Here is a 14,459-nt window from a genome sequence, read left to right as displayed (position 1 = left end):
CACTCCCAGACAAAATGGTGGACCCCTGCATTTGCTGTCAACTGCCTTTAGCTCCTCATGACTCATATCCCATTCTCTGAATGAAGTGTTTCAAGCAAAGGCACAGGAACAGAGATGAATGACTTTCTTAAAGAGAGGAATGGTTTTTCTTAAAAAGATGAAAAGTAGGAGAGGATGGGACAAAAGCCCTCATACCACTGGAGGAGAGGTAAGAGGACATAGAGATGGTTTTCTTGGTGAGGGGAAACATAAAAAAGCAACTAGCAGGCCTTAACCTCAGCTGGCTTCAAGTCTTACTCCTCCTACCTCCCCATGCAATGGCACTCACTTACATAGGACTTGTTAGCCTTTCACTCTGGCCACCTCACAAGACATCTTCTAGCTCCTCCTACTGGAACATTTTATAGTGGAATAACCTACACAGTTTTCAGATGGAAATGGAGACAGAAGTTAACATCCACACCCCAGAAAGCATAATAACTTATCTAACAACCCAGCGCCATTGAGGAGTAGACTGGGTGAAGTGAATCACAGAAGACTCAGAGGCTGTGAAGACATTTCCAATCCCTTTGCATGGAGGTGGCAGTGGGGATAGAAATTCAATGACACAAGGAGATTGAGATCCATTTCATTGTAGTCTTCACATTACATTTCAACTATGCAATGGATTCAGTGTTAATCACGTTTGCCTTGTCTAACTCCAGTAACTCCTGCTTGGTCTTCTCTCCAAGGGAAGGGAGGGAAGGTGCAGCAGCCTGCATGTTAGGGCTTGATGCTCTGAGATTGAAAGAGAACAGAGGTTGTGTTTACACAGGTGTTGAAGATACCGATCTTTCCTATCTTTCCTGTTTCTGACTGTTAAAAAGATTTAATGGTGCCCTCAGCAGGGGCTGTGCAGAACACAGCCCTGACCAGTTTGAGAAACACCGGAAATGTTTATGTCCAGTCTGTCATGGAACCTGCTGTCTTGCAGGTAAATATTTAAAACCAGTGTCCTTTCACACTGCATATGAATTACAGTAAAACTGGGTACTTGCTCCATTTCTGGATAAGTATGGTTTCATAACCTGGTGATGGAAAGGGTGTATAGCATTTCCCATAACGCAGGCAGTATCCAGATGATGCTAACATTGTTGCTGCTCACAAGAAACTCCTAGTTTTCTCTTTGAATTCAGCACTGGGGTTATGGACCATATGGGTATTGGAAGTTGCTTTGATGACCTGAAAATGCATTCATAAATATAACCCAACAAGTAGTGGTGTGGGACAACTAAGTAGTAGCCTCTGTGGTTTCTGCCTGCACGTGGACAGGTTGCAGATGGGAATGTGGATCCTATTACTTACTGTTATGGAGCTCACGAACACATGAAGGTCTGGGGCAGACCACCCACACCAGCAAATATTCCCAGAAAGCAAATGCCTGTGTCTCCTTTTTGGACAAAAGGATGTGCAGAAAAGTCTAAGCTCATTCAGATTGTCATCACAGTCTAGTTGCAATGGAAGGAGAATAGCACTACCTCTCTTATAGCACATTTCCTTGCCTGCTGACAATTCTCAAAGAAAGTGGTAGGCATTGCAGAGTCAGTCACAAATAACAAAGAAAAAAGACTTCCTTTATGGGCAGTGGTGGCACGGTCATGGTAGTGGCATGCTACTGTTATCTGCATGATACAGATAAATGACAGCATTTCATGTCCACAGTTATAGGCTATCATCACTCATAGGCTCCCTTAAGAAGGAAAATGTGAAACTGCTTCCATTAGATAGTTCTGAAGCACATGGAAGGAGGAAACATTTGGTCTGTGTGACCAGTCTAAAGCTAGTAAACAGCCTGAAATATTTATAGCATGGATGGATCTAACTGCCTTGTTTTACTGTTCCATTCCTCTTTTGCTGCATAATAGCGTAGACTATGCCTTTGCATTTCAGAGTTGAGAAGTTCAGCTGTTATGCTGGATTCTAGAACTATTTCTGTCTTTATGGCTAAAGGTATTATGAGCAGTGCAGTGATAAGGTGAGATGCCTCCTTTCAAATCAGGAAATTTATTTCTAGTGGCATTAGGAGAAAAATGGCAGGGGAGAAAGCACTTCCAGTGATTCTGGTTTGCATCTTCACTTTCAGCAGACGGGAACAAAAGAGTCATAGCCATCACATAAATGTTATGATGTCCACTTTACAGTGTCTCCTAGTTTGGACATTATTTTTAGGAATGGAAGGTGGAATAATCTACCTATTAGCTGGGCTGAATGGGAGAGAACTAAACACCAGGATTCAAATCAGCTTGCTATACTCTATGATGTCAAAGGCAATACCAGTATAACAATAGCAAACACGTGATGTGATCTTTCTCTGTTACTTACACAGCATAGTTAATGTGCACATGAGCAGTAGTTCTGTTTTCTGAAAAGACAGACTTACTGTTCTTGTACAGAAGATTTTTACATATGAGTAATAGGTCCATCACTTTTTGGAATCACAGCTCTACTGATCATGTAATATCACTCAGAGAGAGTGTGTTCTCTTAGTCTGCTCATATTGTACTTCTTGTCTGGTTCTGCAAAGCATCCAAGAAGGAGTCTGGCTGCCTGCAAACCACTGCTACAAGATTTCCATGCTTGCTTTGTGCTGCGACCTCTCCATGCAGGAAGGAACAAGCTGCATACTTTAAGAAGAGCTCTGAAGCCAGGAGAAAGCTGCTTTCAGCTAACATCTTTCTTCCATCTGTCAGATGAGAGAGAATGTGTTCTCATTATGAGTGGGGAGAAGAAGCCATATACTAAGCATCCCACACAAAACCAATCCTTTTTCTTATCTAAGTGCTCAGATAAGGGACAATAATTCTTATTTTCAAAAACAGTTTAGCTTTTGAGGAGCCCAGGAAGAATGAATTTGCACACAGGTTTCGGATGCCAGAATAACTTTACAGTGCTCCTTAGGTTTCCTCTGTCACATAAATATGGCTGAAATGTTATGTAATGACTGCTATTTTCTTATTTTCTTAGAAAAACATATCCTGTGCAGGGTTCTTTCCCCAATGTTTTTTTCTCAAGTCCTTGTACCTGCAACATAAGTATCTTCTCAGACATTGTGCCTACCTCTCTCTACATTTCTGAACTTCCTTTTAATATAACATAGAAAACACTTTGTCAAGTATTTATTGATTTCATTATTTTCACACAAAAAAAGTCTTAAATGTAGTATCAAAGTCTGCTACGAAATTTGTCTAAGACTGATGTCATGTATAAAATCTTTCCATCTCAAGAATTAACTTTACAAATTATATTTCTACTGGAATGTCTTAACCTTATCTAATAATAATAAGCCATGAAGTGCTCCAGTTAATATTAATGTGAAACTTGAATAACTTAAATTACATTAGTGAAAGATGAGAATTTGAGCTACTAGCTCTAATCCAACAAAATAAAGGGTATTTTGAAAAGCAGAAATATAAGTGAAAGATCTCAACTCTGCATACCTCTTACAAGCATATCAGTTTATCCACTTACAAAATGTTTGTCTCAAATACAGAATCATCAGTGAAAAATATTTTGAGAAAGCTGGGTAATCATACCTTTTTATACTCGTTAAACACTGCATAAGAAACTACAGTGTTTTGATATATGTGGTCGGACATATATATGTGTATTTTTTTTCCTTTTTATAACTACTTCAAGCCATAGAAAGTGACTCCTAAACAGGTTACTGGGGTTTGAAATGTAGAAATTCATCACTCTTTAGGAATTCAGCAATTATGATTTTGAAAAAGAGTTTTCAGCCACTAAATTTCAGGCTGCAGAGATGAATAGTGATGAGAGTAACAAAAGAATTTAAAAGGAGAGTATTTTAAAACCTTGACAATAGATTTGTTGCTTGATTTGTACCCTTCAAGCTTATTCAATACTGCCTGAGTATATGGCTGTAAGGAAGTGTTATTCCATAAATGTTTTTAAATGCTAAACTTCCACATCAAAATAGGAGCACAAAAGCATCACAAGACAGGAAACATTAATAGTGAAACTAAAAATAATATAATCAGTAATGCCATTAAGTATTAAAACACAAGGAGTCATCAAGTTAAATACAAATTAAATGAGTAATAGAAAAGAGGTACATGATAAAAACAAACAAACTAAAATAATTTTTATACAATGAGATTCAAATTTGTGAGACTCCAGTTATAGTTTGAGATCTCAGAATATTTAGAGGGTATGAAATATTTTGACTGCATGACAACAGAGCTGAACTTAACGACAAACAAATAGATGCACAAAAATGTTTCACAGTTCCTTGAAGAACGTGAAAGTTCTTTAGATCTTCAGCAAACTGTAGTGAATGGTGGGTTACTTTAAAACTTATCATGATCCAAATTTTTAGGCCCCCTATTTATTCCAAAACGGTGCCCTCAAAAGAACTTAATTTTGAATAGGAAATTATTTATTTTTACTCTGTAAGCTCTCTTGTGTTGCTGAATCTTTTAAGTGAAGAAATATGATGCACAGTTTCGGTGTTTGCCCTAGTTCTGTTGTAGCGTTCTTGTATCAAAGACACACTAAAAACCTGGTCCTTAAGGACTGTTTTTTTCCAGCTGCACAGGGAAGCTGCTAAAGACTCCCTCACCATTATTCAGCCCATGCTTCAAGCTGTTCTGTAGTGCTTAATTATCTTTGGTTCAGAAGATTATGATTCTTCCAAGTAACTGCATAACCATCTTGCTCTTAACTGATTTCAAGAGTATCTCTGATCTTGACTCTGTCTTCCTTTCTCACATGAAGCACATTTTCAAAAGACCTCAGTTGGAGTTTTATGACAGAATCTGGTCTCAGCATTACTATAGTTTCCAAACCCTAGCATTATTTAATGTTGTTTTAGTTAACACCAGTTACTGAGTGCAGATAACACTAAATGGTGGTATATTAATAATCCATTTATTAATTTTGAAAAATTTAAACAGGAATTCAAGAAAAATAATCTCTCTAAGAAGCAGGAAAAATGGGGAAAAAGCCCTAAAACTTCCTCACCTAAAAGCTGGGATTAAGATTACAAAATTTTGTTTGAATGACAGAATTGCTGAAAAATTCACAAATTCATAGTTAAACCTTAAATATCTATTGATATCCATCAAATACTATTTTATATATACCTTCTACTTGTACCATTTATCTCACTTGTCTAATAAGGTATGTGTAATATTATTGTCTTTATAAACCTTTGGCATTTCAGTGCACAGACTCATATTATAGTATATGTAGACTGACAAAACACATCCAGATACAGAAATGGTTCACAACTTCTAATTTTTCCCTTGTTCTCTTTCACAAGTGATCCATCCAGTAAGCCATGATGCATCAAAAAGCCTCTTTCAGCAATATCAGCCTCATGCTCGATTGAAAAGCTCTTTACAGAATCTCAGAATCTCCAGAGGTGGAAGGGACTTCTAGAGATCTAGTCCAACCCCTTTGCTACAGCAGGATTGCATCCACAACCTCTCTTGGCCACCTGTTCCTGGGCCACTTCTGGGCCACTTTCTTGCTCTCACAGTAAAGAAGCATTTACTCACATTTATATGGAACTTCTTCTATTCCAGTTTGTGCCCATTGCCTGTAGTCCTGGTGCTGGGCACTACTGAAAAGAGCCTGGTTCTATTGTTCTGTTCCCCTTACAGTCAACCTTTAGATATTTAGAGACATTGAGAAGGTCTCCGCTCAGCTTTCTCTCCAGGCCAAACAGTCCCAGCTCTCTTAACCTTTCCTCATAAAAGAGATGCTCCAGACCCCAAATCGTATTTGTTGCCCTTCACTGGGCCCCAGCAGTTCCCTGTCTCTCTTGACCTGGGGGTCCCAGGTCAAGAACACAGCATTCCAGATGTCTCACTATGTCAGAATAAAGGGGGAGGATGACCTCCCTCCACCCCCTGGACACAGTCTTCCTAATGCATCCCAGGATAAAATTTGCCTTCTTGGCCACAAGGGCACAATGCTGGCTCATGGTTAACCTGTTGTCTACCAGGACTTCAAGACCTTCTCCCCAGGGCTGTCTTCCAGTGGATCAGCCCCTAACCTATAGTGATGCATGGGATTGTTCTTCCCCTGATGCAGAACCTTACATTTGCCCTTACTGACCCTCTCTACCCAACTCTCCAGACTGTGGATGGCAGCTCAGCCCTCTGGTGTTTTGGCCACTCCTCCCAGTTTTGTGTCATCAGTGACCTTGCCAAGGACACACTCTGTTCCCTCATCTAGGTCACTGATGAATATGTTGAACAAGACTGGATTCAGTACTGACCCCTGGGGAACACCACTGGCTCAAATCCTCCAACTTGACCCTGCACCACTGATCACAACTCTCAGCTCTGCCACTCAACCAGCTCTCAATCTACCTCAGTGTCCACTCATCTCACCCACATTTCCTGAGTTTCTTAATGAGGATGTTACAGGAGACAGTGATGAAAGCTTTTAAAAACTCTTTAATAACTCTTTTGAGTGTCCAGTGCAAGCAGACTAATCTGTATTTACCTCAATTATTCTACTACAACATGCTACTCCCGAAACACTACACGCATTTTACACTAGGTTTTATTCCTGAGCTAGTATCTCCCATTAAGTATCTGCATCACATGTGGCAGCCTCTGAGCCTTACTGATGTCTGTTTCTCATTCTTTCTCCTTATACAACTTTCCAAAACGAAACAGTAAGTTTTTATGCTGGACCCACTATCTCTCGTTTGAGATGTTAGTAAAACCCTCTACTGATATATTCTGGTATGTAAAATATGATAAAAATCCCTTTCTATCACTGATTCTTAAATCCATACTTTAAATCATCTAGCACCATAAATGATTGGAAGAATGACTGCACGTTATTCTGTCCACAGCTGAGAAGCAAAATTCATGTACAGAGCAGCAAATCAAGTATAAAACCTGCAGGAAGTCTCTCCATCTTACATGAAAGGCAGGTATTAGGCAAACAATGTTTCATCCAAGGCTTTTAAGACTATTTATGTAAGGGGCAAAATATTTCCAGGCCAGCTGTTATGCAAAGACAAACATCTGGTATTCATTGACAGCCTTATTTACACATATGTAGTGACAGTCTATTAACAGATTTAAAACCCCAGAATAAGCAAACTAAATTCCAAACACTCATCTCTTCAAATGACAAATTTTCTCCTTTACTTTGCTTGTCCATTACACCTATACAAAGTGGGTCCAATGCAATGATATGATGTTATGCCACAACTGCATAAGCAAAAACCATGTCCACAAAACCAGTCGAGTTATGTGTATAACCATCCAAAAACATTTTAAATAATGTGAAAGCTGCAGGTGTTTGTTCCATTGATTTCATAATAAAAGAAACTATACCTTTGGGAGAAGCTGGATTGCTTGGAGTATTCTCTGTCTGTGTCCAGAGTTAAGGATTCCTATTTCCAAGAGATCCTGGTCCTCCATTACGTTGCTTCCCTAAAAATAGAAGAAAAAAAAAAGAAAAAAAAAAGGTAGAATAAAAAGAAAAATAGCAGATGCCTTCAATAGCTTGAAACAAGCCCTTCTGTTGTGTTTAAAAGAGAACATTTTGCTTAACTTATAGTATCTGACAAGAATCATAAATTACTGATGATCGCGTTTGTTTCCATGATGACAAAATATGGTGGAAAGCACTTAAACTCATGGACAATTTCTAAACAGCTGACAGCAGAGCCAGCAGAAAAATTGTAGCTCTCATTCAAGCCAAATACCAGATGTGAACCTTCTTTCATTTGATTGAAACCAACGATGTGTCTAGAAAAATATTCAGAAACTTAATTTTTTCATTTCCCTCCTATCTCATCCAGCTATATTTGGTGTTCATTTTTCTCCATACTTAGTAAAGAGTAAGACAAGCTGAATAGATGTGGATAAAATTATTTACTTCCTTGTTAGTAAAATGGTGAATAGACCGAAGAGGGGGAGTGGTATCAACTAACCCCATAGAGTTCCTTTGTGTTCTCCCTGAATTTAACTGTACCAGTGCAGTCCTAAATTTACCCATCACTGCTCTTATCTCATTGCTTGCAGGCAGATCAAATCACTCGTAACATACAAGGAGCTGAGAAAGACCATCTCTTCAAACAATTCACAAAATAATTTCCCCCAGAAGCTCATAAAGTAAGACTATGCAATTCAAACCTCTGTTCTTCAGAGTTGCTACAAAGAGAGGACCTGTAGCTTCTCAGGCAGGATATTAGGACTCCAAACCTCCTAGAGTCTGACACCACCTAGATAGCCAGGTTTGGTATTTGAAGGTTAAGGTACTCGATTATCTGACAGTGTCCATTGGGAATCACCCGAGTCACAACAGTAGTTCAAAAAGGGAATTGCAGTCAGGGGTCAAATCAAGATGGTTCAAAGAAGGCTGGCAGTCTTGCATTGTATTTTCAGACTACCTAATTTTAAACAAAAACTCAGTTGATTTTTTTTTTTTTTTTAAGTTTCTATTACAGTTTTGAACAAAACATGCAAAAAACATATGACCTGTCTAAACTCTTGCCCCTGGTGGAATCTCATGACAATATTTAGCTAACAGCAAGAATTCTTATTATTTGTACTCATTTAATATCATCATGAAATAGGCTTTATGTGAGCAATTCTATGAAAAACTTCATCTCCACCTTTCTATTTGGCTTGCTGCTTTTGGCTCAGTAAAGCTCTTAAGCAGCAGTAAATGGAAAGCTAATAGGTGAATAACAAAACATGATTAAATACTTTCCCGAATCAGTTTAATAATGGGTATGAATTCTTTCTGAATATCAAATCTCCTGTCCCACAGCAACATAGTTTTCTTTCAAAAAGCACAGTGGAATATGCAATACTTCACCCTGTTCAGCTGCTAAATCTTCATTCTTTTCAGATGGGCTGATTAGTTTACAGATGAACTCTTGAGGACTCTCAAGTGCTACTCTGCAGAGTATCCTGCAAAATCTAGGGGAGGTCTTTTTAAGGCAATCATGGAAACTTTGCAAAGCTATTACGTTTAAAATTATATTTCACAGTAAGTGGTATGATTTAAGACTACAAGTCTGCAGATTGTATCCTGAAAGAATCTGTGTGCAGCATTCAGAGCAGGGGCAGGCAGAGCTCTGCTCTACAGGGAGAGTGTGGAATCATGCTGGTTTAAGAAGAGGACGTGGTGTAAGGGAGCATGCAGCACAGGCTGTGCAAACAGTGAAAGTGACCTGGTGGGGTTAATACTCCCTTCATCTCCTCAGTAAACACATACAAAATATAATTTCCCTTTTCTTCCTTCCTTCTGTAAATAACCTAGAGGAGGCTGTAAATTTAGAGGAAGAACTGGGGAAAAAACCCCTGCATTTCTGGGCTACATTCTCCAGCTGCTGAAAACAGCTATCATAAATGGATGTAAGCAAACTGAGCCAACTGAGGATCCAGTCTAAAACAAAGACCATTCATTTTCCTTCATTTAAAAAAATGCAGCTATTTTGTTTACAGATATTGCTTTCACTTCATTTCACTGTTTTTCAGATTTCACCTTTCATCACTGCGCGATGTTTACACAGAATCACTGAACTACCACACACTGTTTATTGGTGTCGGTAACCTTGGCATCAAGCTTCAGATATTGCAGTGTTTAAAACCCAATTCAAATAAGTCTTACACACAGGAAAAATCCTGTCTATTTGCACAAATCTGCTGCATAGCAGAGACAGCATTATTTTATTAATTCTTTACAATTATTTTTTCCTTTTATGTTAGTTAATAAATTTTGTTTCTTTGCAGTTGGTATTACTGGTTTCTTGAATTATGTAAAATTTGCAAAATATGGAATTCATGTTGCCTCCTTGTGCCCTCTCTTAGAAGGCAACAATGTGGTCTTTCAGTGTTCTCAGGTTTTGGATCTTTTCCAGTGCATTACCATCACTGTCAATAGTATCAGACACTCATCCTGTAAAATGGGCTGTATTGTCTCCTGCCAGGGAGGTAAAATAGCTCTTTGCCTTTTCACAACAGCAAACCAGGAAACTTTAGATGTTCATTGTATACCCACTATTGCTTAACACAGAGGAGTAAACTTATTCCTGTCCCTTATTCCTGTCTCCCTGGTTTCTGCTCCATTCTCCCCTTAATCCCAGTCCATAATTCTTTCTTTTTCCCTGATTCCTTTTCTTGTACTCCTCCAATCTACTTTCATAGGCTCCTACTTTGTGAGGAAAAACTCACTCCCTTCTGCAGCAGGACAGAGACAAGAGGAGAAATTCTCTCCCTGTTCTTAGGTGCCATACACACATATAAGATGGGCCAAAATTAAACTTCAGTTAACTCTACAGAGATGACATGGCAAATGTAATTAAAATGAATGTTAATGCATGAATGTCTTTTTGCATTATTTCAGCCTTAAAAATAGCTGAGCTATGCTAGCTGAAACATTCATGAAAAAGAAATTATTCTGGTAGACAGCTAGAGAATTTGAGTACAAAGATTTAACTTTGATATGCTTATATACAGAACAGGTTCTTATAACAAGAAATATGGGACAGCAATGTCTACTGGGGTTATTATGCTTTTATTACATATTAAAAGCATAAGAGGCTTTATGATACTGCAGTTTCTTAAGTCTATAGGAAAACTTAGTTGAAAGGTAAACTTTCTTCTTGGAATAAAAGCAATGACAAGATATCAAAACTGGTTATACTAGGGCAGATTCCAATCTCCCTCACTTCAGATTACACCACTGAAGTTCCTGTCTTGTTAATGGCCACAGATAGCCTTACTTATGAATTATAAAGATTCTGATTCTGAAGTTCCAGCTAGAAAAGACTGTAGGTGCCCCTCCTGGGATTTGTGGTTCTGCACAGCTCTCAGGAATATCATAATTTTACCCTGTAAGCACATACAGCAAGCCAGTCTCTTGAGTAAGAAGGCAGTAGTTTCACAGAACAGTTGGACTCAAGAAGGAAGGAAAAATGACTCTGCATGTGGGAGACTGGAGGCATATGAAAAACAGCACAATTTAAAAAACTCAGAATTTTTGCCAAAATATGAGATAGTTGCTATAAATAAGTACAGAACAAAACACATAATGGTACATTGTGAGATGAAGATTTTATTGGCATTTATTTGGGTTGTTGCACACCCAATCACCTCTGTCACTCTCGACCTGAAATTCTTATAGCATTTCCCAAAAATGCCAAGGTAGACTTTTATATCAGATTCCAAATGTATGTTAGTACAGACATATGTATACAGAATCTTCAGAAAAGAATTTAGTATGGAATATATCACATTTACAGAAAAAATGAGTAATTTCTCTATTAAAAGTAGCCTAATTTTAATACACCAAACAGCTCAAAGAACATCTAGAATCCAAGCTAAGCAAAAGATTTGTAGCTTTGTAGACAAAAAGCCCTTTAAAGATTTGTCCCTGAAGATAATAAAATATGGTGATTAGAAGAACATATTTTGATGGCAGGTATGACTATGTTTTTCACTGCCCTCCTTTTGTACCTGTGTTTTTAATTTACATATATTTTTCTGTGCATGCAACCTATAGTGAAAAAATCCAATGCCTGCTTCTTTCAGCTAAGTAAAATAAAAATGGTACAAAGGATTGTAAAAAGCTGTAAGATCTATCACTAGATTTATCAGCAAACTAAACCACTGAAGTTGGAAGAGGAGGGTTTGTGAGGAACACACCACCTGCATAAGATTTTTGATCTTATTCTTGCTCTTCACGTTGGCTAATGTATTGAAAGCCTGATAAAAGCTGGAGAGAAGTTTCACAGATTTTCATTGAAATCAAAGTTTGGGGAAAAAAAACCCAATGGGGAGATAAATGCATACGTTTCACTTTACGTAAATTGAATAGAAACTTGCTGAAAATAAAAATAAAAAAAGAAAAAACCCTGATTTTGCATTTGTGGTTTTTTTTGTTTCTTTTGGTTATCCCTTACATAATAAAAGATTATTTAGGAAAGAAGTAGAAGATTTAGGAGAGTTCTGCCTATAGACTGGCAATACCAACTAACCCAGCTTTTTCTACGTTTAGCTATGTCACCTAGAGGAGAAAAAGTATTGAATCTGATGCCTAAAGCTGTGTAAGAGCTGCTACCCAGCAGGCTGAGTTTAATTCATTTGCTGAGCAGCCATTCTTGAGATCTAGTTCAAAGGGAGATGCTAAGTGCCATTGGAAGTTAGCATCTAAAAGGATAACTTCTGATAACCTTTTAGTGGTTTTGGTGTGTGGGAAACTGGTTTGTCCAAGAGCAGGGCTGCTGTGGGTAACAGAAAGATGACTTCTGAGTTTAATACAGTATTGATGGGATAACATTCATGTTGCTTAAGGAGCACTATACACTCTCCTTTGCCCTTTCCCAGCCACCCACTAGGGAATCTGCTGCAGTGTCAATATTTTCTGTTTGCACTGAATCTCACCCTGGCTGGCTGAGACCTGATACTGCAGGGACCTAAATGGAGATGGGGGGAATAGGCCTCATACTCAGATTTTTCAGGGTTTCTGGCAACATGACCTGGCAAAAAAAGGAAAAAAGAACGGAGGAGGTGCTACAGCAGGGGCAGATGGGATTGTTCTTCAAGTATACATGCTTGGAGACTGAAGTCAGAGAGAGAAAACTAAGACTGACAGCATCAAATAGCAATATTGTTCCCTATCACTTCCATTCCAAATGTATAACTGGGAAGGAAGGGACCAGCCATCTATTACCAATGGGAACGAGGGCTGTTATGAAACCCATCCTCAATGGCTCACACTGCTCTGCTTCTCAACAAACTATAATCGGCATTTAAAGCGTCCTTTGGCTGGGAACAAAGTAAAGGCATCTCACAAAATGATTTAATGACACACTGAATAACCAGGATTTTTTTTTTTTCACTATCTAAATCACATGCCAGGTTTATAATTTTTCGCCACAGCATAACTTTTCCACAAGGAAAAGAGTTTATTTCTTAGAAACTTGCAAGAAGTGACAAGAGAAATGTAGTTTACAATAATGAAAACTGCTTCTTATTAGTGCAAAAATTTAAGGCAATGTGTCACACATTTCCTTTCCAAACAGGAACTGGCAAATCACCAGAATTTAGCAAGCTTCAATATGAGTGAAAATGTTGCCTCTCACTAGTATTGCCACTGCTAACAAGAAAACAAGATCTGTAAGAATGATTATTGAGCAAAAGACTTGTACTTTGAGGTCAGAAAGATATATTAGATTCCTGGAGATACTGCAGAAACTGATATTTCACCTACAAACCTGACAAGATTATGTTAGAAAAATCCCCTGCAGAAGCACAACATTTTGCCCTGGGGAAAAGAGACTGATTATATAATATGCTAGGAAGAAAGAACAGTGCATGTTGGAAAATAATTGTTTGATAACGGTCTTCCAAAATTAATTGACCTTTAAACTACTGATACTGATACTCATGCTTAATCCTCACCTTGCTCTATTGTCAGTCTTATATTTACATTTATCAACTAAAAACCAAACAGAAAACTGAAAGAAAATTTTCCATATTACTGTAATTTTGTCTGCAAGTAATAATAAATTACTAATGAAATGCTAACTAACAAAAGCCATTTCATTCATAGATAAGATTGAGGTGATAGCAACTCAGAGCACTAATGTACAAAGTATGCATAAAGATAGAACTGGTGATGCAAGAAGGTTGAGTTTAAAACAGAGCCCCAACAGACCCCTGGTCCCACTCTACCTATGTTTTAAAGATCCCTTTCTGGTTCACATTCAGCTCTTCCAGAAATGAACCTGAAGTAACCAGTAACATCGAAAACTTTTCAAATAGTGATATGCAAATGAACATATAGTCACAGACCTTTCACACAACAGTAACAGTTAATTAAAGTATAGTGATAATTAAAAAATTCTGATAGCTGGGACAAGGATCCTTGTAGGAAGAATTTCTGCTATTTTTATCCCCTCTTCCTTGAAGCACTGATTCATTACAACCAACACAATTGTCACATGAAAATTAGCTGCACAGATAAGGTGGCAATTGAAAAAATTGCCTCTGATGTTGTACTTGGCCCACTTAATTACTAACATTGTTGACCCAACTCTGTCTGCCTATTTAGTCATAACAATTCAATAAAATAATTATTAATACTTACCTAAATTACATCTTAATGTTGTGAATGTATATTGCAAAGATAATTTCACTTCATTTGAGTAATGAAAATTCCAGAGAGTCTATATTGTACCATTATTCAGATTACTTGAGATAAATGCTAGTTAGCTTAGATGCTAAATTTCTCAAAGGACCCACTGTAAAAATCAATATTACTGTGAGCTAATTAACAGACTTCTAGATTCTCGGAAAAATATTCCTTTCTCCAATAAATGTGTGAGTTTGGGGAGTACAGGAAGGGGTAAACATTATATTTTCAAATATAACAAAAAATGTGGAATACCCGCTCTGCTCTTAACATGAAATTCT

At 37.8% G+C, this 14,459-nt stretch overlaps 1 protein-coding gene across 4 annotated transcripts in view; it reads right to left on the bottom strand.

Moving 5' to 3' along the window:
* The window catches only part of ANKS1B (ankyrin repeat and sterile alpha motif domain containing 1B), a 414,385-nt gene that overhangs the window by 156,535 nt on the left and 243,391 nt on the right, over window positions 1-14,459 (bottom strand). For all 4 annotated transcript variants that reach the window (XM_071764199.1, XM_071764208.1, XM_071764216.1 and 1 more), the window contains exon 16: window positions 7,362-7,460. In XM_071764199.1, the coding sequence (XP_071620300.1) occupies window positions 7,362-7,460 (99 nt within the window). The remainder of the gene's footprint in view (window positions 1-7,361; window positions 7,461-14,459) is intronic.

Source organism: Heliangelus exortis, chromosome 1 (assembly GCF_036169615.1).
Source record: "Heliangelus exortis chromosome 1, bHelExo1.hap1, whole genome shotgun sequence".
In the NCBI taxonomy this organism is placed as follows: Eukaryota; Metazoa; Chordata; class Aves; order Apodiformes; family Trochilidae; genus Heliangelus; species Heliangelus exortis.
Note: the sequence above shows the minus strand (reverse complement) of the source record. Positions and strands in the feature narration are given on the sequence as shown.